Raw genomic sequence first — 25,814 nt, forward strand, 5'->3', positions numbered from 1 at the left:
GCTGTCCCCACAGGGCAGTCAGTCTCTGCAGGTGAGGGCCGGCCACCTAGCGTCCCCCCACCCTGCTCACTCCCGTCCCTGTGGGCTCCAGAGCCTCCTGTGGAAGCCCGGGCCACGCCCCTCATCCTCCCCAGCTCCCTGGAGCCGCCGTGCTCCCTGCTCTGGAGTCCTCCTGCAGACCTCACCACAGGGGCCGGGGTGGTCTCTCTTCCTGGCACCCAGCCCTGCCTGGAAGGGCACCTGGGCACAGTGCTTCCCACGGGAACTTCCTAGTGACACGTAGGGAGAAGCCCAGGTGCCCAGGCCTGCGACCCTCACGGGGCACCTCTGCCCCATCCAGGTGCCCGGAGCAGGTGGGGTGGGGCGATGGCCTGGGAGCACCCATTGTACACGAAGCCTGGGGCACAATGATGTGTGTCCCCTCTTCAATGCTCTCCCCTCGCAGAGGACTGCCCATGCACCTCTTAGTCTGGCATCTGACATTTTAAAAGATTGACCTGTGAAGAACAATAAAAACACTGCATATCAGAACTCGTGAAGCACCTACAGAAACACTTAGAGTGTGTGACCCTAAATACAGAGAGAGCGAGCCTGATCGGCTGCCGTGGTGCACGCCTAAAACCCAGGAGACTGAGGCAGGAGAACTGCAAGTTCAAGGCCAGACTCTGCAACTCAGCAAGGCCCAAAATAAACAGTAAAAAGGGCTGGGAATGGGCTCAGTGGTTCAGCACCTCTAGGTTCAATCTCAGTTCCCGATTTTTTTTAAGTTTGAAAAATTACCTAAGCATTCAATCCCAGAAAAAGAACCCCAGGGAAAGCCCAAATATGGTAGAAATGAAAGTGCAAATTACGGAAACGGGAAGTAAAGAAACCCCAGCCCTGATTAAAAGAAAATAAACCAGCTCCTGAAAAATAACCCCGAGCATCTAAAAAACAGGAAAAAGAGGAAGAAGAAAGGGAAGGGGAGGAAGAGGAGGGGCAGCGACAGGTACCGAATCCAGTCACAGTGACAAGTGTGAATCCAGAAGCAAAAAAATGATACAGGAGAAAATATCGACGCTAACTCGGGGGTTAAAAGTCTAAAACCTTAAACACGTCGGATTTGTAGTGTGCTCTGAAGCATATGAACTTCCGCTCCCATAAAAATTACCGGACAGATGGTGTTACCTTCTGCCCAATCTTCAGAGGAAGATGGCCCTCACAGGACACCAATTGTTGTGGAGGGTAGAGGAACAGGGTGTCTCGCTGACTCACTAGGAAGCAGGGTCACCTCACAACTTCGATGTTAAAACAGACAGGGACGGTGCCAGGAGGGAACGCTGTGGGCCACTGTCACTTTTGAACAGGGATGGAAGTGCTCTAAATAAAATCAGAGCAAGCTAGGAAAAAACCCGGGAAACGATGGTAGTTCATCCTGGAAATCGAAGGGTAAGTAATATCAGGAAACCTATCGATATGTATTTAGCACATACAAGACGAGGACAGTGACCTCGAGAGAAGGCAAACCTGAGAGGCCAGTCCCGGATGAGCCTGGCTTTCTGCCTGCAGGTATTTTCTGGATCTGGCACAGGACATGGGAGAAGCCAGGCAAAGCATGAGCTGGAGGTTCAGATCACGCCTAGGGAAGACGGGCCGTTGGACTGTGTGAGACCCAGAGGGAGGGACAGGGCTACCCAGAGGAGGAGCGCCACACTTCTACCCGGGGGCCCTGCAGCCTTGGCCTGAGAACCAAGCTGTGTACAGGGCAGAGTGATACGGAAGTGGACAAGAAGCAACTACTAATTAACTGTCTTCCGAACAAGTCCCAGAGCCCACCCAGGGCCAGGAGAGGTTCAAGTTCTGAGAAGCCAGAGGAGAGCGATCCATCCGATATCTGGGGCACTCGGCAAGAATCCCAGAGAAACCACTCGGATAGCTCCTTTAATCAGCTCTCAAAAGGATCACATTTATCTTCAAGCAAATCAAACACTCACCAGAAGAAAGCCTACCACTCTTCCAGGAAGCAAAGAAACAACTCCCAACATTCAATAACGTAAAACAATGTCCAGCATCTCATCAAGGATCCTAGACACGTGAAAAGCAGGAAAATGGAATGAGAACCGAGAGCAACATTAGCAAATGCAAAGAGACCAAGAAATGACACAAGAGGAGATTAGCAGATAAGGAGTGACCAACAGTTGGCATAAAAATGTCCAAAGACTTAAAGGAAAATATGAACACAATAAGGAGAAAACAAGATGCGACTCAGAACCGATGCAGCTTCCATAGCTGAACATACAGTCTGTGGAACAACCAGACAAACAGGCCAAACCCCCAGATCCAAGAAGCTTGGAGAACCTGTGATCCCAAGGAAACCACACCAAGGCACAGCCTGTCTCTGTGCCGGGAACAGTGACAAAGGGAAGGCTTAGAAACTGCCAGAGACGGAGAATGGAGGTGAGGAGGGCTACAGGACTCCTTTCGGAAACTGTGCAGGACCAAAGACCAGGGACCAACAGGAGACGGGAGGGCTGTGAGTTTGAGGCCAGCCTAGGCAAGTGAGCAAGACTTGTCTCAAAACAAAAAAACAACCGCCAGGCCTGGGGTATACCCCTGTAATCCCAGCAACTCGGGAGGCTGAGGCAGGAGGATTGCAAGTTCAAGGCCAGCCTCAGCAATTTAGCGAGGCCATAAGCAACTTAATAAAAGCCTGTCTCAAAATTTAAAAAAAAAAGGGGCTGGGGATGTGGCTCAAGTGGTAGCGTGCTTGCCTGGCATGCGTGCGGCCCGGGTTCGATCCTCAGCACCACATACCAACAAAGATGTTGTGTCCGCCGAGAACTAAAATAAATATTAAAAATTCTCTCTATCTCTCTCTTCCCACCCCCATCTCTCACTCTCTCTTAAAAAAAAAAAAAATTTAAAAAAAAAAAGTGCCCGGGATGTGACTCAGTGACTAAGTGCCTCTGGGTTCAATCCCCAGGAACAAAAACTAAAATCAAAATTTTAAAATATATAAAAAATTAAAAAGGGCTTGGAATGTAGCTCAGTGGTTGAGTTCCCCTGGGTTCAATCCCCAGCACTGTAAACAGAAAGGAGACAGGGAAGGAACGATAAGGGGAGATGACACGCCACATTAACTCAAAGTGGGTCAACAACCTAGATATAAGAGCTAAACTCATAAAATTATTAGGAGAAAAAATAAGGTTGATATCCATGACCTTGGATTTGGCAATGGATTCTTAGGCCCGGCACCAAAGATGTAAGCAACAGAATAAAAAATCACATACATCAGACTTTGTCCACAGTAAGAATCTTCCATGCCTCAAAGGATGCCGCAGGAGAGCAGGAGGCCAACCCAGAGAACAGGAGAAAGCCACCTGCATCCCGTCTCATAGGGCTCAGTTCACAGTCTGCAGAGAACCCCACAACTCAGTGACAGAGCAACCGCCCCAGGGCGTCTGAACAGGTCTTCCTCCAAAGACATGCACATGGCCATGAGTGCACGGAGGGGATTCCAACATGGCCAGCATAGTCGGGAAATGCCCACCCAGACCACAGCGCACCCACTTGACATAGGCCCCGCTGAAAGCCACAGTCGAACCAGTGATGGTCACCACAGCAGGGAGGACCCGGAGCCCGTGCGTATCGCTGGTGTCCAGCTTACCCAGGGAAAGGGCCTCGACAACAGGAACGACTCACCAGGGCGCTCGGACGGAGTGAGCCAGGAGGGAACAGTTGAGTGCAGGGACAGGTAGGACCCGCCCAGTGCCCATGTCAGGAGCCTCATGGAGGACACCTTCAGCACTGCCACTGCCCCAGGCGGACACCAGCGTCGGCGCCCTCTGGCCTCCCGGTCTCCACTCTGGATCTCGTCAACCTATTCTCCACGAAGCCAACTGGGTTCAGCCAGCGATTGTGCAGTTCCAGACAGGCCTGGTGGGGCACGCCTGCAGTCTAGCTATTCAGGAGGCTAAGGCAGGAGGATCCCAAGTTCAAGGCCAGCCCTGGCAACTCAGTGCAACCCTGCCTCAGAATAAAAGAACTGGGATGTCGTCGTGTCTCAAAATAAGAGGAGTTGTAACCCAGTGATAGAGCACCCCTGGGTTCAATCCCCAGGACCACAAAGAAATCACAGTTATGGATTGACGTAGGGAGAACGTCACAAAGCAATACGTATCCCTTCTATGCATCAGAAGTCCAATAAAAACTATAAATAAGTAAAAAAAAATCTCTATATGTAATATAACATCACAATTATAATTATAATATCAGGAAAAAACATTCAAACAGGGCTGGGGTTGTAGCTCAGCGGTAGAGCGCTCACCTAGCACGTGTGAGGCCCTGGGTTCGATCCTCAGCACCACATAAAAACAAATAAAGGAAATGTGTCCAACTACAGTTAAAAATACATATATACTAAAAAAATCTTTTAAAAAACACTCACACAATATCTAGAAATTAACACAACAAAAATGTGCAAAACTTTTGTGGATGTAAGAAAGATCCAAGGCCAGAGAGACGTTTCGTGCCGTGGACACAACGACTTGGCATTATAAAGTGAGGAATCTCTTTTGTCGTAATCTATAGCTGCTGTGAACTTCTACTGAAAACTTGGTAGGAATTCTTGAAATTCTCTCTAGAGTGTATAAGAAAAATAAAGATTCACAAATGGGTCCTTCGGTTTTGAAAAAGAAAGGAAAAGAGGGAAGATTCATCCCAGAAAATGAAATGACGCACCACGGAGCCACACTGAGCGGCAGCGAGTTGCTGCTGGGGAACAGAGAGGCAAACAGGGTGCAGGGGTGAGAAGCAGAGCTGTGTGAACAGGGAACTTCACGAGGCTTTAGAGAAAGGGTAGGCTCTCTGGGAAGGGCGTCGACGAGCCTGGCCCATAGATGGAGGAAAACCCAAGTTGTCTCCTATTTCATTCCTTGGGTGGGGGGCGGAACAGATTCCAGATGGATCCCAGCTAAAATCAGAAAGGGAAACACTATAAAAGTAGTAGATGAAAAAATAAGGGAAAATCTTTTTCACCCAGGGATGTGGAATGACTTAGGATCCAAAAGGTGTAAGATTCAAGGGTGGAAAATGTTCGGGAGCTGGCTCCCCCAAAACAAGTCTCTCTGCCCACCAAATCTCACTGCAGGTGAAGACGAGTATTTGCAATGGTCTGTGACTATTGCTATGGTCATCTATTTGTGGCGAGCCAGCCAGGGAAAAGGGACAGCCGCAGTAAAGACAGTTTTCAGAGAAAAACACCTGCCATGTGTAAACCCAGGGAGGGTTGAACGTGTAGAAATACAAGTGACAGACACCTGCTGGGTGGAGGGAAACCCAGTTAGAGAGAGAGAGAGAGAGTGGGGCGCGGGGCGGCGGGAGCCTTCCTGCCCTGCTGATGGCGGTGACGTGGAGCAGCCCTTCAGAGGAGCTACCAGAGTAAGTGAGTTAAATGCTCCTACGTCCTACGACCCGGCCGTCCGCTCTGGAACGTCCGTACCCCGGGAAAGTTCCGGGTCTGGTCCAACAGTCCACGCCTGAGGATGCTCCGCGCAGCGTTCTCATAATGGGAACCGTGGAGCCACCTGAGGATTCACAGTGAGTAAAACGGGGTCAGCGAATGTCACGGAACATTGCCACGATGGGACAGCCACCCGGATCTATCCTAAAAACATTGTTGAATGGGGAAAAAAAACCGTGAATTCTAAATCGACATTATTTACATTTAAAACATGGGTGGGGGCTGGGGGTTTCTGGCTCAGCAGCAGAGCGCGTGCCTAGCACGTGTGAGGCCCTGGGTTTGATCCTCAGCCCCACAGATAAATAAATAGATAAATAAATGCATACTGTCCACCCACAACCCCCCCAAAATTAAAAAAAAAATAAGACATTGACGGGCGGCCACCCTATTCTGAAAGATCCGCGACTGTCCAAGACTCTGTTAAGTGGAGTAGGGCAGGTGCGAGTCGGGAGGAGAGTGGGGTGGAGACAGGCCGGGCACGGCGCACCTCAAATCCGTGGGTGGAATCGATTCTACTCTTTGCCCCTGAGGTCTGATTTTCAAAAAGTTAATTGCAGGATTCAAAGATTATAGAGACAAACAGACGATCTCAAGAGGGGCAGGAAAAGCAGTTGGTAGCGCTGGGGCTGTAGCTCCGTCGCTCGCCCAGTGTGTGAGGCTCCGGGCACCGGCCTTAGCACCGCGTCAGAAATAAACATGTGAAAATAAAGACGTCCCGTCCACCCGATCTACAAACAATTAAACAGAAAAGGCAGTTGGTAAAGTCAAGGCCCCTTCATGACGGGAAAATAACTGAACTCAGAATAGAAGGGGCCCCAACCGCGCACGGCACCCAGAGCAACGGGTGTCCATCACGGCAGAGCTGATGGTGGTCAGGCTGGGCACGGGCCCCAGGGTGACGGTCACGGGCAGGGCCAAAGGGGCCTGGGAAGAGAGCCCTGGATCAGAAATGTGGGGGGAAGAGGCTCCCGGAAGTCCCCAAGGTCCAAGCCACACAGAATTTCACGCTGGTCCACTTTCCTCTCCAGGCATGAACCAGACCCTGAACGGCAGCCGGAACCCGGAGCAGGCTCTGAGCGCTTCCGAGGTCGACGCGCTGCACGTGGTCTACCTCGCGGCCAGTTCCCTGGCCATGTTCACCAGCGTGTGCGGGGCGGCAGGCAACGGCGCCGTGGTCTGGCTGCTGAGTGTCGGCGTACAGAGGACCCCCTTCTGCACCTACATTCTCAACCTGGCTGTGGCCGACCTCCTCTTCCTCCTGTGCATGGCCTCCATGCTGACCCTGGAGACCCCGTCCCTGGCCGACTCCCACACCAAGGTCCACGAGGTGGTGATGCGGGTGATGTACTTCGCCTACACCGCCAGCCTGAGCCTGCTCACGGCCATCAGCGTCCAGCGCTGCCTGTCCGTCCTCTTCCCCCTCTGGTACAAGTGCCGCCGCCCCAGGCACCTGTCCACCGTGGTGTGCTCCCTGCTCTGGGCGCTGGCCCTCCTCATGAACACCCTGACCACTCTCTTCTGCCTCAGGTTCTGGCGGCACGACGAAGGCCGCTGCTTCACGGTGGACACGGCCATGGGCACCCTCATCATGGGGGTCTTCACGCCTGCGATGACCGTGTCCGGCATCACCCTCTATGTCCGGGTGCGGAGAAGCGCCCTGCTGTGGCGGCGGCGGCCCCGGCGGCTGCTGGTGGTCATCCTGGCCTCCATCTTGGTGTTCCTCGTCGGCTCCCTGCCGCTGGGCATCTACTGGTTTGTGCTGTTCTGGCTGCCCCTGCCCAGGGAGGCGAAGCTCCTGTACATCTGCCTGTCGCGCCTCTCCTCGGCCATCAGCAGCAGTGCCAACCCCGTCATCTACTTCCTGGTGGGCAGCCAGAGGACCCGGAGGCTGGCGGAGTCCCTGAAGGTCGTGCTGGGCCGGGCGCTGCAAGAGGAGCCTGAGCCCGGGGGAAGGGAGACGCCGTCCACGGGACCCAGCGAGGGGCTCTGAGGTGGCCCACGCCCGGGCGGCCGGCCCAGAGCCCCCTCCAACCCCTCCCTGCACACCCTGGCTGGCCTGCTGCAGGGGCCCCGAAGCTTGCAGCCCACCGTGTTGGGGTCACGTTCCCATCTGCTAAAGCCCCCCCACACACACAGCACACTGGGTCCCGGGCCTCAGCTGGGGGAGGAGGTGTGACTTCCTGTCCACAGCGCATCACAGGTTGGCGGTCCGCGTGAGCGCCGTCCTGGTTAGAGCTGCAGGCGGTCACAGGCATCCCGTGGGATGGGAAAGTCCGTCCCTCCAGCCGCCCCCTCCCTGAGCCGGCATCTTTGTGTACGTAGTGGGCAGTGCCTGGTGGCTGTGCTGGGGGCATTGACAGGTCACTGAATGTGTCTGCAGTCCACTGAATGGCCATCGCCGACCCTCATCTCACTGGAAGAGGGTCCTGAGACTCCCTCTTCCCCCACCGGGCCCTGACCTGAGCCGTGGGGCTGGCTGCCCTTCCCCGATGCCCCTGGCCCCCTGGCCCCCTGTTGGCTTTCCTCAGAGGCCGTGAGGCCCAGGACAGGGGCCAGGCAATGGAGGCTGGGGAGAAGATGACCACCGAGACCACGGACACAGTGTCCGTCAGCGGGGGGCCAGGACTGAGAGCGGCTCTTGGGGAAAGGGTGGGGGACCCGGTCACTTCCAGGTCACATGGAGACTGCCCAAAGTCCCCTTGGGACTAACTCACCCTAGAACGGCTGTTACCCAGATGACAAAAGGTGACAGGTGCTGGCCAGGATGGGGCACGTCAGTCGGCACAGCCACCGTGCAGAACGTCACGGAGGTTCCTCGAGACCAGAGCAGCCTCGTGGGGTGCAGCCATCCCTCCGCTGGGGAGCCGTCCACAGGGAAGGAGAGCCACCGTCAGGCAGAGGGCCACAGCCCAGGTGGACAGCACGCGCACAGCGGCCGGGTATGGAGTCCACCCAGGTGTCCATCACAGATGGCTGGATGAAGGACATGGAGAGCACAACAGAGGAGCATTCAGCCCCAACAGTGAACGAAAGCCGAGGATGAGCTTTGTCAGACCCAGGGACACACACACCCGTGTTCCTGCTTCCTGGGGGATCTAAAGAAGTCCCGCTCCTAGGAGCAGAGAGTGGGGTGGGGGCTGAGGCGGGGAGGCTGGGGAGGCAGGGAGGCCGGGGGGGCCGGGGAGGCGGGATCGGGTGGTCAGTGGATACAACGTTCCAGTTGCAGGTTGGGCAAGTCCAGGAGGTGCATGCACAGCAGGGCGGCTGGGTGGGCAATCGTGGGTGGTCTGTTTACAAAGAGCAGGAAGAGAGGATTCCGAACGTGTCACCGGGAAGAATAGATGTTTAGGTGATGGGACTGCTCCTTACCTTGACCTGGTCAGTACACGTGTATCACACGCCAAGAGGCACCCAGAAACCTGTGCGGGTACGATGTGTCCGCTAAAAATAAAACAAAACTAGCAGAATAAGCAGGACGAAGCAGCTTGGGTTTCTCTGCCCCCGACTGTGGTCGGTGGAGGGTGCTGTCTGCGGTGGCCTGAGCCAGACGAACAGTCCCAAAGCCACCTCCTTCCACCCCAAGCCAAGCCCCCCTGCCAGCTCGCCCGGCTGTCCTGCCCGGGGACTCCTCCCCGGAACCCCATGTGGTTGTCAGGACAAGCATTCTCCACCCACGGCCAGGGTGGCACGCGGTGGCCTGGGGGGGGGGGAGTTGGGGCCAGGGACACTCGTAACCGTGAGAGAAGAGGCCAAGGGAAAGGACTTTGTACCTTAGGGCAGCAGGAGACGGGGGGCTCTCCCTTGCGGGTTGGTCCCCATCAGAGTGCAGAGAGCAGCAAGGGCCACGGTTGCCATAAGGGACCAGAGAGCCCTGGGAGGGAGCGGGGAGGCTGGGGACTCCGCGGAGGAGGCAGGGGTGGCCCAGGCCTGAAGGAGCAGGACACCTGGACAGGGAGGACCCCAGAGCAGGGGACCAGTGTAACTGAGAGCCCCCACCCCGGAGTGTCTGATGCCACGTCTCCACCACGTGCAGCACCCACGGCCCCCCACTTCCTGCTGTGAGTCCCTGGATGGCCGTCTGGGAGGTCTGTCTGTCCTTCAAGCTGAACGGAGGGGCAGGTCTGAGCGGGAACCTAACCCGGGCATCGGCGCCTCGCCAGGGGCAGGTCTGCCCTTCCCTGGGCATCCTGGGGGCCCCTCTCCTCCTGTGTGTTTGGTTATTAAGGGACCAAGAGGAAGTGCAGAGGGAGAAGGACGAATCTCGAAATCGAAAGAGGTTCCTCTTTGAGATGGAGAGCAGATGGGAACCCAAAGCAATCCGTTCGTAAGGCCAGAGTCCGCCTGCAGAGTAGGTCCGCAGACCCTCGGGGGTCCGTGACGCCATGAGCAGAGGAGTCCTTCCGCCAACAGACGGGGAACTTAGGTTGAAGACAACCTGAAGCCCTGACCCTCTGGGGCAGCCAGGCGTCCGCAGACAGCCGGCCACGGGGTGGCGCAGGTCAAAGACGGCTTGGGACCAGTCACCGTCCAGGAGAACCCAACCACCCCACTGCCCCGTCTGGGAAAGAGCAAAAAGCTCGACACAGGTTTCCCCAAATCTGAGACAGCCCCACGATGTCCAGGACATCCCCAGAAATGAAACTCGGGAAGGCACGAAACATTTTTAAAAGCACAAAACAAATGACAGGGCGAGGGCCGGGGCTCAGCGGGAGAGCCCAGCACAGGTGAGGCCCCGGTTCCGTCTCAGCACCACGTGAAACAGACGAATACATAGAGGCGCTGGGTCCGTCCACGACTAAAACAGATTTTTAAATTAAATGGCAATTCAGTTCTCTCTGTGAAAAATGATCCAGACTGCTGGCACCTGGGAAGTATGAAGCTAAAAAGGAAGAAAACATCATAGGTCATTCCTTTCCATCCTGGGAGGGAACCCAGGGCCTTGGCAACTGTCACCACCCCCGTCAGGCCACAGGTGACTTCCTGGGTGTTGCATTATTCGTGACATTGGTCAGGTTTTAAAAACTGGTCATTTGTTGGGGTTTCTTGTCACGTCCTAAGTAAATATTCACTGTCGTACCTAATTTTTTTTTTGGAACCAAGATTGAACCCCGGGTGCTTAACCACTGAGCCTCACCCCGGCCATTTGTATTTTTTTTTTAATTTTGAGACAGGGTCTCCCTGAGTTGCTGAGGCTGGCCTTGAACCTGCAATCCTCCTGCCTCCACCTCCTGAGCCACTGGGATGACAGGTGTGGGCCACTGTGCCTGGCTGCCCCGGCCTGTGGATCAAGAAGCCTTGGGTCCACCAACTTTGTCCCTGGGTGGAAAGTGGAGGAACGCAGTTCAATGATCAGCAGGACCCATGGGTCAGCCAAGGACAGCTGGGCAGTGGGGCGGCTGCAATAGACGCCCACGGAGGAGGAGGCTGGGCCCACAGGCCGCGGGCTGCTTCCAACAGCACTGGATGCGGAAGCCGACAGCAGACAAGTCAACCTCTTGTCTCTTGTTTTGCGATCTGGACTGAAACTCGGGCCTTTGTTGTTGTTTTCTAGCCCGGAGGCTGATTTGGAGGAATATTAAACAACCCTCACCTGCTCTTCTGTAATCCCTGAACTCGAACCTCTGTGGGGCCCTGGCTGAGCGCAAGGGTAGTGCACTGTAGGATGGCGACCGAAGCCCCGTTGGATTCTCAGCCTGGTGGGTTTGTTATTCCTTCAACAAACATGTCTGAGCACTTAGGGAGAGAAAGGCCTCGCCCCCAGAGACCACGCCTCTGTCCTTGCAGAAAGAGGGAACAGGAAGTTCTCCCCGGCCCACCCTCACCCCAGGCTTCCGCCTCTGGAACCCAAGAGCACAAATGCCTGCCAGAGGCGTCCTGGCCACTTCTGACCTGCAGAATCTCTCTCCAGAGGGTTCCAGGCACCAGCAGAACAGCCCCGCCCCAACATGCTTCGATGAATGTCGTCTTTATTTTTTCTTTAAGTCAGACAGGCTTGGTCCTGACCCAAACATCCACAGGTTATTGTCACGTGGGGAACTGCAAGTGTAGATGCTCTGGGCGCAAGCAAAGGACAATGAAGTCAAACTGGGTAAAAGGGACGAGGAACTCACTGGTTCTAGTAACTAAAATCTTCAAACATGGCTTCAGGCATGGGTGGATCCAGGTGATCAGACAGTGGTATCAGGAATATTCCTTTCCTGAAGCTCCGATCTCCCTCTGGACTTGACGCTCAGGCAGGTACTCACCCTCTGATGGCTAATGGGTTCCTACAGCTCAGGTTTCATTTCACCAGAAGAGGGTGGCACCTCCTTTTCCTAAATTTGTACCTTAAAACTCTTGGGATTGACTGTTGCTGGACAAATTGGACCAGGGCCCTCCGGAACTTTCTCCTTCCCGCCTTGGAGACTGGCTTGTGCCTAGGGACCTTAACTGAGGGGCCCCAGTCGCGCTGACATCCCGATCTTTCCCCGATTGCTCCGAGGCTCTGCAGGTGAACCATGTCCCTGTGATGGACGTCACTTGATGGACTGAGAGGCTCGGGCCCCTGCCCTCTTCCAGCGTGGACTCTCGAGGCGGCTCAGCGGGCTCCTCCGGGCCTTCAGTCTTGGACAGGCTGCAGTGTTGGTCCAGCTTGCTCTGAGGCTGCAGCTTCTTGGACAGAGCGGCTACTAGTTCCAGCAGGCTGCAGAGGGCCATGGTGGACTGTCCAGCCTCTGACCCCTCGAGCCAGGCTAACGCTTCCCCTTTTGAATCACACCTGCACGTTCTCCTCTAGAGAACCCGATCCCCCCCACACTCCTGTTAAAAAAGTCCTGACCCCCAGAACCTCAGGGTTAGCTGTGGAGTTAGGATAAAGAGGGGACCCCATTAGAGGGTTCCTGGGGGGCCCTCATCCAGTCCGACCAGGGTCCCATCGGAAGAAGAGATCAGGACACAAATGCACACAGACGACCCTGTGAGGACACAGGGAGAAGACAGAGGCGCCCTCGGCCACCGAGGAGCCAGGCTTGGGGTGGCCTGGGGCTCAATGTCCTTCTCTGTGGCCTGCATCTTAAAATTCAGAGGGCTGCTCTGTACGCACCGTGGCCTGTCTCTGAGGACACAGCCAGCTTCTATTTGTTCAAAGACAAGAAAGCTACATTGAAAGAGCAGATTATTTTTTTTTTCATCTGCTTCAATGGAACAGAGATGGAAAACATTGATTCATGGAAAAATGGCCCAAAAAAGCTGATTCTGGGCGATTTCTGTTCCCTTCCTAGTGTTGCTCTTCATCAGCACAAGAGTGGACAGCGCCGTCCCCCACCCGCGGGGTCCCCTGGGAGATGGTGTATCTTGGAAGCCAACAGAAGGCATGAGGCCCGGCTCCGGGCGGGGGACCGAGAACACTCCCTGGGAGCCGGCCTCGGGCAGGGGCCCTCCTGCAGGTGCCCACTGCTCCCCTTACTGAATAAACCACCCCGTGAAGCTGCACATGGGGCTGTGCTCCTGCAGGGTCCTCGGGGTGGGGGAGGGTGTGACAGACACTGTCCACTTACACAGGAAATTCCTCACCGTCAGGCCCTGGGGTGGCTCCCTGGGGCAGGGGTAAGTGCCGTCCACAGGTGGACGAGACGCTCCTCGCACTGGCCACTCACACGTCTCCTACCTCATGGGGGCGACTGCCCTGGACTGGACCATCGTCCCCAAAACCTTCATCCACGTCCCAATCCCCAGGCCCTGCGAGTGTGGCCAAGTAGCTGGTACCACGTGATCAGTGGTGTGTCCGCGAGGGTGTTTGTGGAAGGGCACTGGAGTTGGTGGAGGAGGAAAGAAGACCTGACCTGTCCTGGTTGAGGTGGGTGGGCCCCGTCTAACCACCGAGGGCTAGACCCACTTCACGCTGACCTCACATGGAGAGGGGGACAGTGGGATTGGGCTGTGTCTGGGGACAGGTCCTAGGAGTAACTCCTGAGGGAGACCTTGTCCCACCATTTCCCCAAAGTCAGAGGCAGACGGCCACTTGCCAGCACCGCTCTGTTCCAGGGCTGGGCAGTGCTTGGCCTCCAGTTGCCTGGGTGACTCACCTGCAAGACCATGCAGAGGCCAGCAGCCTCCAGTCAGCGCTGCTCCTGGGCTGCAGGAGGGCAGCGAGCAGGCAGGGACGAGGACACCGCTCCCTGGCGCTCTCACCGCCAGGCCCTGCGCCTGCGGAGAATCACCGGCTCCTTGGCCCTTGGGGTAACGACTGTTCCACGTTACAGACGGGAAACTGGGGGACCAGAGGGGGCCCCTCTGCTCAACAGACCCTCATCTGTGACCACCGGCAACCAGGACCAGCATGCAGGGCTCTGCTCCAGGAGGGTCCCCTGCCGGGGCAGGTCCCCAGCACCCACGCCCACCCCAGGCTCCCACACACCACCTGTCAGTGGCCTGCAAGCCTCGTCCTCCCCGTGCGAGCCTCCACAGAGGCCTCCTCCTTTTCCTCCTGCCCATCTCAGTGGACGCTCACAGGAGGCCAGGAGGCGGGGGAGGCGCTAGGAGGCGCATGGCACCAGGACAAAGCCCCCAGTGGTGGAGTCCACAGCGTCACTCAGGGGCAGGGCTGGGACTTGCCATGGTCCCCACCCCAGGCCAGAGCTCTTCCAGGTCAGCCCCAGGGGATGTTCCAACCCCAGCTGCCCCAATATTGCTTCGCCCTCCGTCCCCTCCACGAGGCCAGAGACTCAGCTTCAGGCGAAGCCAGGCAATGGCAGGTGCCCGCCCAGTCCTCTCTGGCCTCTGAGCCCCCGACCCGCCATCGTGCTGCAGCCGAGCGCCTCTGGTGGCCTTCCTGGCGCTGCCTTGCTGGGAGGCCCTGGCTGGCCACACCCCCCACCCTGCTCAGGGAGGCCAGCAGGGCTCTCACTAGGTCCCAAGGGCGGGCACACAATCGGGAGGGGAGTCAGGAGGGGCTCCACCTTCTCCAGCCTAGCTCGGGTCCACCTCCCACCAGGAGGACGGAGGCCCCCCAAGGCCTTGTGCTCGGTGCTCACGGTGTGCTGCTTACAACAGCCAGGACAACCCGCAGACTGTCCAGGGAGGCACGGAAAACACGCGGTGGTCTATGGAGCCTTGGAATACCACGTGGCCATGAAAAGGGAAGAGGTTCTGAACTTGCGCCCAAGCACTGGTGGTCACAGGTGAGGGTCCGTTGAGCAGAGGGGGCCCCTCCGGTCCCCCCAGTTTCCCCTCTGTGCACTGGGGTGGCACTGACAGCTCCCAGGGAAGGACGCTGCGGGGCAGGAAGCACAGGGTGAGGCCCGCCCGCGCCCACCAAAGAGCCTGGAGTCTCTCCTCACCTCTGCCTGCCGCCGCGTCCCCCCCTGAGCCCCAGGAGCTGGTGTGCCACAGCTGGTCTCCTGCTAAGAGCCATAGCCAAGTACTATGATGCATGGCACTTTTGGTTGAAAGGTGACCAGCTAGCCATTGAGATGATATGATTATGTTAAGATCTGCATTCATATGGATATTGGACTCCTGCTGTCCGCCTTGGGCCTGCTACAGGACTCCTGGAGAGTTCCCATTGGTTGGGGAAGTGCGGTAGGAGGGAATTCCGGGGGAGGAACTTGTTCTGGGGTCCAGGAGAACGCTGCCGCGTGGGTGGACCAGCTTCTTCCCGGACGTGTATGGGGTACTGGCGGCATTTTCAAAAATAAAGTTTGTTGGGCTGGGGATGTGGCTCAAGCGGTGGCGTGCTCACCTGGCATGCGTGCGGCCCGGGTTCGATCCTCAGCACCACATACCAACAAAGATGTTGTGTCCGCCGAAAACTAAAAAATAAATATTAAAAATTCTCTCTCTCTCTCTCTCCTCTCTCACTCTCTCTTTAAAAAAAAAGAATCTAACAATTTATTTATGATGTTAATGATGTTACTTATGAGATTTGGAAGCAATATTTTAAATAAATAAATAAATAAAGTTTGTTCCTGCTTGAGTGGCTCGTGATTTTGTGCCCAGTCTCCAGTCTCTGCAGACGCCTCAAGGTCCCCCTCAGTCACACGACAGCGGTGGCCCACGTGGGCTTCGTCCAATGGGGGGATTCCCAGGCTGGAGCCCCTCTCTTCGGACACCCCTCCCTTCCAGAAGTTTCCACGGAGCAGACATCCAGCTCCTGCTGCCCGCTGCGGGGCGAGCCTCGTGGCCCTTGCCCGTGGCCAGAGCTGGTGGCCAGGGACCCTGCCCACAGTGGGCAGTCCCTGTCCCCTGGGCAGCTTTCCTGGGAGGTCAGGCCAGGTGAGGCACCAGCCTCTGGGGCATGTCGCCCCCACCCTGTGGGGCCAGGACTGAGAGCACGGGCCTCCTCTGGGGTCCAACAGTGCCAAGGACAGCAGAGCAGGCCAGAAGAGAGGACCAGGCCTGCAGGCCAGGCCACAGGACCTCTGAGTCCCGGAGCCGAGGGCCGAGGCCCATGGCCGCCCCCTCCTGCTCTGGCCTGTTTTGCATCTGGGAGACCCCGGGCGGGCGGAGGGCTGTTGGGGGGTGCCTCAAGCTGTGAGTGTGGCCCCTCCTCCCTGGACCCCTCCTCCCCGGGACAGAGTAGCCCAGACCCCAGGCCCAGGCTGTGGGGAGGAGGCCGGGAGGCCAGCCTGCAGGCCCAGCTGCGTTTCCCTCTGGTGGGTCCAGGCCGCAGGGACCGCGGCTGTTGTTGAGGGCTAGGAGCAGCTGGGGCAGAGTGGGGTCCCCGTCAGGAGGGAGCCAGGGCCAGGTCAGTGCCTGTCCCTAAAGCTGCCTTAGAGAGTGGGCAGGACAGGAGGGACCCCACGGTGCTGCATCTCCAGGCCCCTCCCCGGGGCTGTCCCTGGAAACCTCCTGCCACACGCATTGCCATCCCGGGACATTCAGGGCGAGAAGCCCTCCTGGGTGCTGGGGCTAACACGTCCCCACCCTGATGACCACGTGCAGCTCCAAAGGCGGAGGGGCCTGGAGGAGACCAGGGCGGGGCCAGAGGCCGTCCCTCGGCACCCTCCTCCCAGGAAGCGGGCGCTGGGACGGGTGGCGCTGGCATCCAGTGAGAGAGGCCCCTGGGGTGGCCGGGGGCAGGAGGCGCTGGGTGACACCAGCCGGAAGGGCGCCCTGCACGGGGCTCTGCAGGCCAGCCTGGGCCTTTGCTGCTGGCCAAGCTGTCCTGCAGCCGCCACGTCCCTCCCCAGGCTGAGAGGTCAGATTCCCGAGGGTCCTGGCTGCGCCCTTGTCCAGGAAGGCAGCCGGGTGGGCGGGCGGCCGCGGCCTCCTCCTGCAGGGACCCAGGCTGTCTGGCTCCTGGTTTCTGTCTGGACCCTCTCTCAGGAAGGGCTCTGCGTCCCACGCCCCCTGGGAGTCCCCAGGCCGAGAGGTGACTGGTCAGGCTGCATCCCCACCCCACGCAGGCCTGTGCAGAGGGGCCGGGGACCAGCCAGCTCAGTGGAACCGACTCATGGGTGACACACAGCAGGTGGGGGCCTGCAGCAAGTGACCCAGGGGGTTCCATCAGGGGGTTCCAGAGAAGCAGCCTTGGCCTGGGCTCAGCCAGCCTCGTGGCCAGGAAGGGAAAGGCCGGGCCACCCTGAGGTCCCTGCTCACAACCTGAATTAGGGGTGCGGAGGGACTGCGGTGCACTGACAGCTCCCGGGAGGGGAGAGGGGTCTGGCCACAGGAGAGGCCAAAGGGTCTGGGCCAGGCCAAGGAGGGGCTGGGCGCGTGGGAAAACCCAGCAGCTGTCCAGAGGCTCCTGAGGAGGGGCCGCTGAGCAGGAGGAGGAGGGAGCTGCTCAGAACAGGGCAGTGCCCAGGCCAGGGGCCTTGACCCTCACCCCCAGAGTGCCGCTGGGTGGGGACAGATGAGAAACTGCACCCTTGGTCACTAGAGACGTCAGCCTCTGAGGGGGACAGCTGTGCCCGAAGCCCCCATCCCAACTTCACGGGGACGCGGCAGTGTGCAGGGCTGGGGACGCCGGCAGAGGAGGAGCCCTGCCCTGCCCGCCCGGCCAGGACCTCACTTCTCTCTCCTTCCCCGGGATGGCAGACGCCCTGCTCCACAGTCCTGAGGAGGACTCCTCCCACCTGGCCCAGGGGCGGCCCCGCCCTGGCCATTTTCACCTGTGTGGGGCGCAGTGGGCAGTGGACAGCTGGTGTGGCTGCTGGGCTTCTGCATGCAGAGGAGCACTGAGTATCCAGGTCCTCAACCTGGCGGTGGCCGACCCCCTCCTCCTCTGCAGTCACCCTGATACGCCACACGCCAGCCCAGTGGGGCCCTGTCCTCCACCCCCGGGCAGTGAGAAGCACTTTGCCCACACGGAGAGTCCGCTGGTGGCCCTCGGGGCCCGACGCTGTCTCTGCATCCTCTTCCCTGCCCACCTGGTACCACCAGCTGGCTGTGCGTGCCCATGGGCCCTGGTGTGCACCAGGCCCTGGCCGCTGTCCCTCCTGCTGACCACGCTGGCCTTGTGCTTCCACAAGGAGCCCTGGAACCTCCCTGCAGCAGGGCTCCACCATGGACACCACCTTCCAGACCTCATGCTGGTGGCCTTCACATCCACCATGACCCTGTCTAGCGTGGTCCTCTAGGTCCAGTGGCCCATGCGAATGTCCACAGTCATCCTGCCATCCCGTGTTCCCGTCTGTCCCTCTCCCTGGGCGTCTCCAGGCTCGTCCTCCACAGGGTGGACCCACCCCAGTGGACACAGCCTCTACTCAGCAACTGCAGACACCCAGCCTGGGCCCTGGACAGCAGCAGGCCCGCCGTCCACTCCCTCAGGGCACTCGGGGCAGGCAGAGGCTGGGGGAGCCCTGTGCTGAGCTTGGCCGAGCCCCCAGGAGGTACCCACGCTGGAGGAAGGGAGTCAGCCTCCTTGGGCCTCCACGAGGGGGGTGGTGGGCAGCACCCAACACCCTGGCCCTGAGGCACCGCCCTCTCCTGCTCTGGGGCCTGAGCCCGTGGCTCCCCCTTTCCTCTCGGAGCATCCAGTGGTCACTTCACTGGCCAATAGTGTGGCTGGGCGTGGGGTGAAGGAGAGCGAGACCTGGTGAGGGTGCACGAGGTTCTGGGGTGGTTTCAAGTCTCAGCAGCCAGGCGGGCATGGGGACGCACGCCTGTCATCCTGGCACCTCGGAGGCTGAGGCAGGAGGACTGCCCGGTCAAGGGCAGCCTCGGCCACTTAGAGAAACCCTGATTCCAACTCAAGTAAGAAGGGCCGGGGCTGAAGCCCAGAGTGGGCTCCCGGGATCAGTCTCAATGGCCAGGAGGTGGGGGCCAAGCCCCGGAGGCGGCTGTCCCAGCCTGGCGCTGGCCCCGTACCAGGCACCAGCCCTGAGCCTGCCGGACCCGAGAGAGGTCCTGGGCTTGGGGGAGGGGCCCTGGGGAAAGGCTGGTCACAACCAGGGCAGAGACAGCTCCATATGCAGGGTATGACACACTGAGTCCAGCACAGTGACCGGCTGAGAGCTGGCAATGTGGCTCCACCATCTGAGCCACACAGATGGCCGGCACAGGGCACAGCGGGGCCGGGAGGGGCGGGGGCGTGGCAGTGAGTGGGCCGCACTGGCCTCTTCTCCTGGCTGAGTGGTGGAGAGGGAGGCAGGGCCAGGTCTGGTGGCCTGGAGGGGAGGGCACCAGGCCACGGGGTCCGTCAGGACCAGGCAGGGCTGCACTGGCCCTCTCCACCCAGAGGCAGGCCAGGAATGTGTAGCTGGGTGTGCCCTCAGTGACCACCACCACACTGGGCCAGTGTCCCCAGGAGACACTCCCTAACCTTCGTGGGTAGCCAGCTCCCGGCACAGACCACGCATACAGCAGGCATTTAATATGTGCTTGATGATGTAAGAGTAGCACTCCCTGGTGTGGGGCCCGATGGCTCACTGTACCCTGTGCATGCAGGGTGACTTTGTTCCTCCTGCCTTGGGGACCTCTTTCTGCCTTTCTGCGTGGACTCCTGTGCATCTCTGAGCCTGGTCTCCTCACCCTCCTTCCACCACTCCCTCCCTCCACCACACCTCAGGGCCTTTGCACTTGCTGTTCCACCCAGAATGCTCCTTCCCCAGCCTGCACAGCCCTGCCCTCACCCCCTCAGGTCACGGCTCAGATGCTACCTCCTCAGAGGCCTTTCCTGTCCACCATCCAAGAGACAGGTGGTGTGCGCACACACACGCACACATGTGCCCTCCTGGGCCCTCCCACTTGCTTCAATCCCAGGGTATCACTGAGATTGATACCCTGTATCAATCTCCTGTGTTCACCACCAGGGCAGGGACCACACCTGTACTGGTCACTGCGGTGCCTGGGTCTGGGAAAATGGCCAGCAGAGGGCTCAGGACACATCTGCAGAACACCCACGTGGCAGGCAGTCCCGGAGGCGAGGTCTGGGGGGGGGAGCAGCCCTGCAGGCGGCTCCAAGGAAACCCCCTGGACAGCGCAGCCCTGCAGGGACTCTGGGGTCAGTGTGCACACGGGTGTGAAGACGAAGGACAGTCTGCCTGCGTGCATGCTGCCCACCGCCCTCCTCGGCCAGCACTGGCCTTCGGTCTCCAGCTGTTGAGGGATTCTGAGGTCCCCCTCCCCTCCCCCTCCCAGCCCTCCCCCCACTCCCTGGCGCTATTCAACCTGGACAAAGCACAGGATCCATTAGAAACAACCCGGCTTCTGGCATGAGAAAGACGGTCCCCTCACGCTGCCAGTCTGCTTTACTCACTCATCTGGAGACGATGTCACTAGGAGGCACAAATGCAGCTGTGTCTTCTGGAGGAGCCGGAGCTTTGGCGGCAGGTCCAGGACCCCCCTCATTAGCCCTGTGTCCACCTCGCCCGACTGGCACCACCTGCCCGCTCCCTGGGTTGGCACCTGCTGGTGCCTCCTCCGGCCGCCTTGACTCCCAGCTGCTCCGCACCCTCGCCTGGGAGTGGGTCCCTGGTCAACGTTCCGCCTCGGGCTGAGCTGTGACCTGTGGTAAGCAGGTGTCCACTGCCCGGGCCACCCAGAGTCGGCCGTGGGTGGCACAGGTGCAGTGGGAGGGGCCACGGCCCCTGGGGGAAGGTCTGACTCGGGATTGTGCCCCCTACGCAACCCAGTCCCCCTTGCCATGTGGGTGACGTATCCACAGGTCTCAGGGAAGGACGTGCACGTCACTGGGGGACACTGTCCTGTCTATCCCATGGGAAATGGCCTGCCCAGGGGATGAGACCGACAGACAGCGGTGCGCAGGGCTTTCCCAAGGAGACTCCTGTCCCTGGCGCTCACCCGCCCACACCAGAGCCCCGCCAGCTCTCAGTGCCGCGCCCGGGGGGCAGGAAGCCAGGCATCTCCAGATGCGCAGAGGGAGGGGAGCACAGAGGAGCCGGCGCAGCCGGGCAGAGACCCGTCCCAACCAGAGCCACTCCGCCAGTCCCAGCGCCACGGGGTGGGTAAAGAGAAGGTCACCCTTCACCTTCCACCTGCTCCTGAGTGCGGGGCCGCCTTCCCAGGAGCTGGGCACCCTCCCGGCCGTGAGCCAGGGTGCTGGTCGGGCAGCGCAGGCCACACGCTGTGCAAAGCAAGGGGCCTCCAACTTCACTCAGCAAGAAAGCCTGCTCTGGCCCTGGACTTGGGCGTCCCCCGTGGGGTTGGACGACCCTCTTGAGCCCTGACCCTGCCTACTCGGTGAAGAACATCCCACCCAGCTCCTTCGCGTGTCCCCTACAGAAATAGAGAGATTCCGGGGGCTTCTGCCCAGCACGTGGAGGCTGGCCTTAAGGCCTCGGAGCGTCCACCCTGGACACGAAGACTGCTCTGCGTCTCCGCTTCTTCCCTGTTTCTCGTGGCTTAACACTGCAGCCGGCTCTTCTGACCCCAGTTCATCTCGCCAGCGTGGCCGACGGCGAGGACCGATGGCAAAAAGGCAGAGCGGTTTTTCAGTTTAGGAGATTGTCTGGGTGGGAAATCAGGACAGGACCAAGAAAACCCAGCAAATAAGAAAGATCAAGGCACTTGTCCACTCTAGGAAAAACAAAGAGCTGTCCTCCATCCCAACTTGTCCACCCATGGGCTCACGGGGTAGGGTCACCTCAGAGAGTGGCTGCAGAAAGGTCGCAACAACAAAACACGTGGGAAGGAGCTGGCCTGAGGGCGGGTCCATCAACAGCCCTGTGCTCTGGCCCCTTCCGTGCTCCGTGCTGTCCTCTGGGCACTGGCTTTGGTCCACTGGCGGGTTTCCAGTCACAAAAGAGCTGCAGGTTTCTAGACATCACGTGTCCCAATTGCATTCAACGTCAGGGCCCCCAGAGCACCCCAAGTAACTCTCCTGTCAGAAAGAAGGAAGGACGTGGCCAGCTGGCCTCCTTTTATCTGTTCATTGGACAGAACCAGGCTCCCAGCTCCCCCAGAACCAGCAGGGCTCCAGGGGCCTGGGCTCGCCAAGACCGGCTCAGAGCTCCAACCCTGTGCTGGAGGCGCTTCTGGGCCGGGCCGGGTCTCTGACCTGGTGGTGTCAGAAGCACAGAGGGCACCACATGTCAGGGCCAGTGCGGCCCAGAAAAACACTGCCATCAGATAAACACGGGCACTGCCCGAGACGGCCGGCCAGCAGGGGGCTGCAGTGAGGACCAGGGGTTCCCACGGGTGGCACAGGCGTCCTGGCTTCTGCCTGTGCTCGGGGCCACAGCAGGTCCCCGGGGAGTTGGGCAGACCCTTCGCAGGCCGATGCCGGCAGCCTGACATCACGGGAAACCCAGAGCTCTCCGGCGCCGGCACTCTGGGGCCGCAGGCCTCCCGGGCAGCTTGTGCAGATCACAGTGACAGAACAGTCGTCATAAAGGACGCCCCAGGCCGCCCGTCCCTGAGCCAAGAGCCAGGAACATGCAGATCTTCCAGTCCTCGCTCCCCACGGTCCCCACAGTCCCCACGGTCCCCACGGTGGGGCAGGCGGAGACTCTGACCCGTGAACACGCTGTAGCCGCCCCCACCCCTCGTCCGCCCTGACTCTTCCTAGTGACAACTGTCCCCTCGGACACCTCCTTCACCTATCTTCCCCTCCTCTCCACCCACCCCCTCTCCTCCCACCATGAGCCCCAGGCCCACCCCAGCCCAGGGTCCCAGAACCCAGAAGGGGAAGGGGAGGACCAGGCCGCTAGTGTGGGGCCCTCGGGGACCGGGTAGATGGGGCTGCGATTAGGAGGATGCGCGAAAGAAGCCAAGAGTCGGGGACAGCAGAAGGGAGGTCGCCAGGCTGGGGAGGGGTCCTTGTGGTCCAGGGGGACTGTGTCCTCCGGGAAGACGGGAAGGTGCACCCAGGGATGGCGGGGTCGGCTGCACAGCAGTGGGGAGCGCACAGGCCCGGAACTGTGCACTGATTTTAGGTAACGTGCATCTTACTGCAACCTAAAAAGCGATCTGAGAATGAACCCCGTGCCACCCGGGAGCGCCCGGGCGGTGGGTTAAGCCCAGGCTGGGGCTCACGAGGAGGGGAGGGAGGGGAGGGGCAGGGACAGCTGCAGGGTCCCCACCCAGCGCCACGCCCTCCTGGGACATCGGGAGCTGACGTCTGCGAGGAGAGACGGAAGACGGACTTGGCAACTGCCCAGCTCCGGGCAGGGGCTCCCTCCACAGAGAAGCCACGGACCCCGAGCCCCGGCACATGCTCCCGTTGCCTGGGTGGGGGCGCGCCCGAGGCCAGCCGGGGTTGGGGACGGAGCGACACGGGATGAAGGAGGTGGCAGCTGGTGACACACCAAGGACTCCCAAGAGGGGCGCGGAGGGCGCGGAGGGCGCCTAGACTGGAGCTCAGTGGAAGGTGCTCCAACAACAAGCGGAGGTCATGGAGGCCAGGTGTGGTGGCCGACCCCAAAATAGGGCTGGGGAGCCCCTGGAAAGGAGGCAGAAGGCCCCGAGGTGGAGAGAGGAGGGAACGTGGGAAAGGGTCGGCGTCTCCGTCCAGAGGGGAACTGCGCCAGGGGACAGAGGTCGCCAGGAAGGTGGCCCAGGCTTCCCACGGGAGGAGGAGACCTGCGAGGGCCACCAGGCAGGGGACGCCTCGGCGCTGCCGCTGTCCATCAGCAGGAGCCGCACGTGCAGGGCTCCTCTGGCCCCTGTGGGGGCGACTCTCATCCTAAAGACAGAAGTGACGCTGCTGGCCAGGATGCAGGAGGGCAGCCTGCGCGTCCAGGACCTCAACGGTCCAAGCAGAGCGGCCACCGCCGGCCCCCACTCCTGGTGCCGATGCCAACGGGAGGACATGGGGCTGTGGGAGAGGCTCGGCCACAGGCACCTTCACAACAGCCCAGAAACGGAAAGAACCGAGTGCCAGTCCCCGGGGGGACAGATCAAAACACCAGGTCACACACACGAGGAAGATGGGTCAGCAGGAGGAACCCGGCGGCAGAGAAAGGGACACCGCACGCGGAGGCAGGAGCGGAGGCTGGGTGAGGACCTCGGCGAGGGGGAGGACGAGGCTCCGGGCTCTGTGCCCTGGGACAGCGACAGCTGGCGAACATCTACTGAGCCTTTCAAGACAGCTCCAAGAGAGGGCTGTGGCCATTCTCCTTTCAAAGAAATAAGCCTCGAGGACTCAGGAATGTTCACCGCCCGGCTTCACCGCCGCACGTCGTGAACACTGCCCCCAGCTCCCATCTTGCCCCCAGTGGATCGGCCCCAGTGAAGAGGAAAACAGGCTGGGGCCACAGCTCAGGGGACAGCACATGCCCAGCCCTAGGCCCCGAGTCTGTCCCCAGCACTGGAAGCCAGGTGTGGTGGCCCACGCCTGTTATACCAGCCCCTCGGGAGGCTGAGGCAGGAGGATCACAGGTCTGAGACCACCTCAGCAACTCAGAGAGACCCTTCTCAAAATAAATCAGAAAGGGCTAGGGGTGTGCTCGGTGGTAAAGGGCCCTGGGTCAACCAAGGACTGGGGGAAAACAGAAAAACCCTGGCTGCCACAAACCAGCGGCCAAGCCCTGCGCCGAGGGGCAGAGCTGCCAGAGGGCCACTTCAAACCTCGCCCTGGCTCCACGGTCCTCCCTTTCCAGTCAGCGCAGGCGGGTGGCAGTGCCCGGAGCTTGGCAGCATTTCCAAGGAGCCCTCTGACGGGGTCTCAGTGAATGGCGGGAGGCTGGCACTGGGCCTGCCCTGGGGGTAGGTCAGGACAAAGGGCAAGCTCCCGGGGAGGGCCGTCCTACAGGAAGGTCACGTGGGGCACTGCATGGGAGCCCCGGGAGGAAGGAGGGGACCCGGTTCAGGATGCAGAGCCCGAGCACAGGCCTCAGATGAGGGCGCTGTGGAGGCCCCATGGCCTGGCAGCACAGAAGAAGCCTTTGAGAGGGGCCAACCCCAGTGAGGAAGTGACAGGGGACAGGAAAACACAGGCCCAAGTCCCTCTGCCACCCCGGGCGCCCTCTAGAGGCACAGGAGTCCAAGGACATGGCTGCAGGGTCTTGGCCCAACTTCAGAGCGGGGGCAGGGAACGCCGGGTCTGCGGCAGCCGGGCAGAGGCATGGGGCAGGTGAGGGGTGGGGGCGTGGGGAGTCCAGCAAGGCCAGGGCTGAGGGGCTGAGGGGCAGCAGGGCCCGGCACAGGTGGAAGGCACAGCACCGGGACCTGCAGACGGGAGGGGCTGACAGAAAGCCAGGCGCACGGGACACTCAGGACAGGGACAAGCAGCGGAGCTGGCTGCAGACTTGGAAGGTGTGGTTCTGCGGCTGCCGTGACACAGGGGGCCCTGGAGGTGGAGGGCCACGGAGGACCCTTCCCGCCACCCCCAGCTCCGAGTGGTTCTGCGCTCCTGGCTGTGGCCACGTCACCCTGATCTCTGCCTGCGACTTCCTCTCTGAGCCTCTGGTAAGGACACCTGTCACGGGCGCAGGGCCCACCCAGGCAGTGATCTCTAGATCCGTAAGTGCAACTGCCCAGGCGCTTTCCAAATAAGGTGGCCTCCGCGGCACCAGAACAGGGCGGGTCTTTGGGGCACCATTCAGTCCACTCCCCAGGGTGCTCAGGCCCTGGGTTTGGACGTGGCCAGTGTGACGAATTAAGTATCTCCCTGGGAACAGGTGCACGAGGCCAAAGCTGATCATCGTCACCTTCACGTCATCAGCAAGGAGCTGGCACCTGGCTAGGCCCAGAGCCGGGAGCGAGGAGAGGCGCCGTCCAGAGCAGAGCCCCAGCAGGACGCAGTGGACTCACTGGGGACCCCTCACTGGGCCGCAGGCGGAGACCGGGCCACTCTGGCCCCTCAGGCAGCTCCGGGCCCAAGGTGCCCTCTGTGTTGGTGCCCCCTGGAAGCAGGCCGCCAGCCTTTGAGTCCTGTGTGCCCCTGAGCTCTGTCCAACTCCCGAGCCCGAGCCCCTGAGCACGACCAATG

The 25,814-nt window shown here is 60.0% G+C and overlaps 1 protein-coding gene across 1 annotated transcript; it reads left to right on the forward strand.

The window, feature by feature from the left end:
* Positions 1-6,530: 6,530 nt before the first annotated feature.
* On the forward strand, positions 6,531-7,904 carry Mrgprd (MAS related GPR family member D). The gene has a single exon (XM_005333316.5). The coding sequence runs from the start codon at positions 6,531-6,533 to the stop codon at positions 7,488-7,490; it is 960 nt and encodes a 319-aa protein (XP_005333373.4). The 3' UTR covers positions 7,491-7,904.
* Positions 7,905-25,814: the final 17,910 nt, after the last annotated feature.

The sequence above is a fragment of the Ictidomys tridecemlineatus genome, chromosome 4 (genome assembly GCF_052094955.1).
Source record: "Ictidomys tridecemlineatus isolate mIctTri1 chromosome 4, mIctTri1.hap1, whole genome shotgun sequence".
Classification (NCBI taxonomy): Eukaryota; Metazoa; Chordata; class Mammalia; order Rodentia; family Sciuridae; genus Ictidomys; species Ictidomys tridecemlineatus.

Bases quoted from the DNA above. Each gene is read 5' to 3' on its own strand.
- Mrgprd (XM_005333316.5), top strand. From the start codon at position 6,531: ATGAACCAGACCCTGAACGGCAGCCGGAACCCGGAGCAGGCTCTGAGC.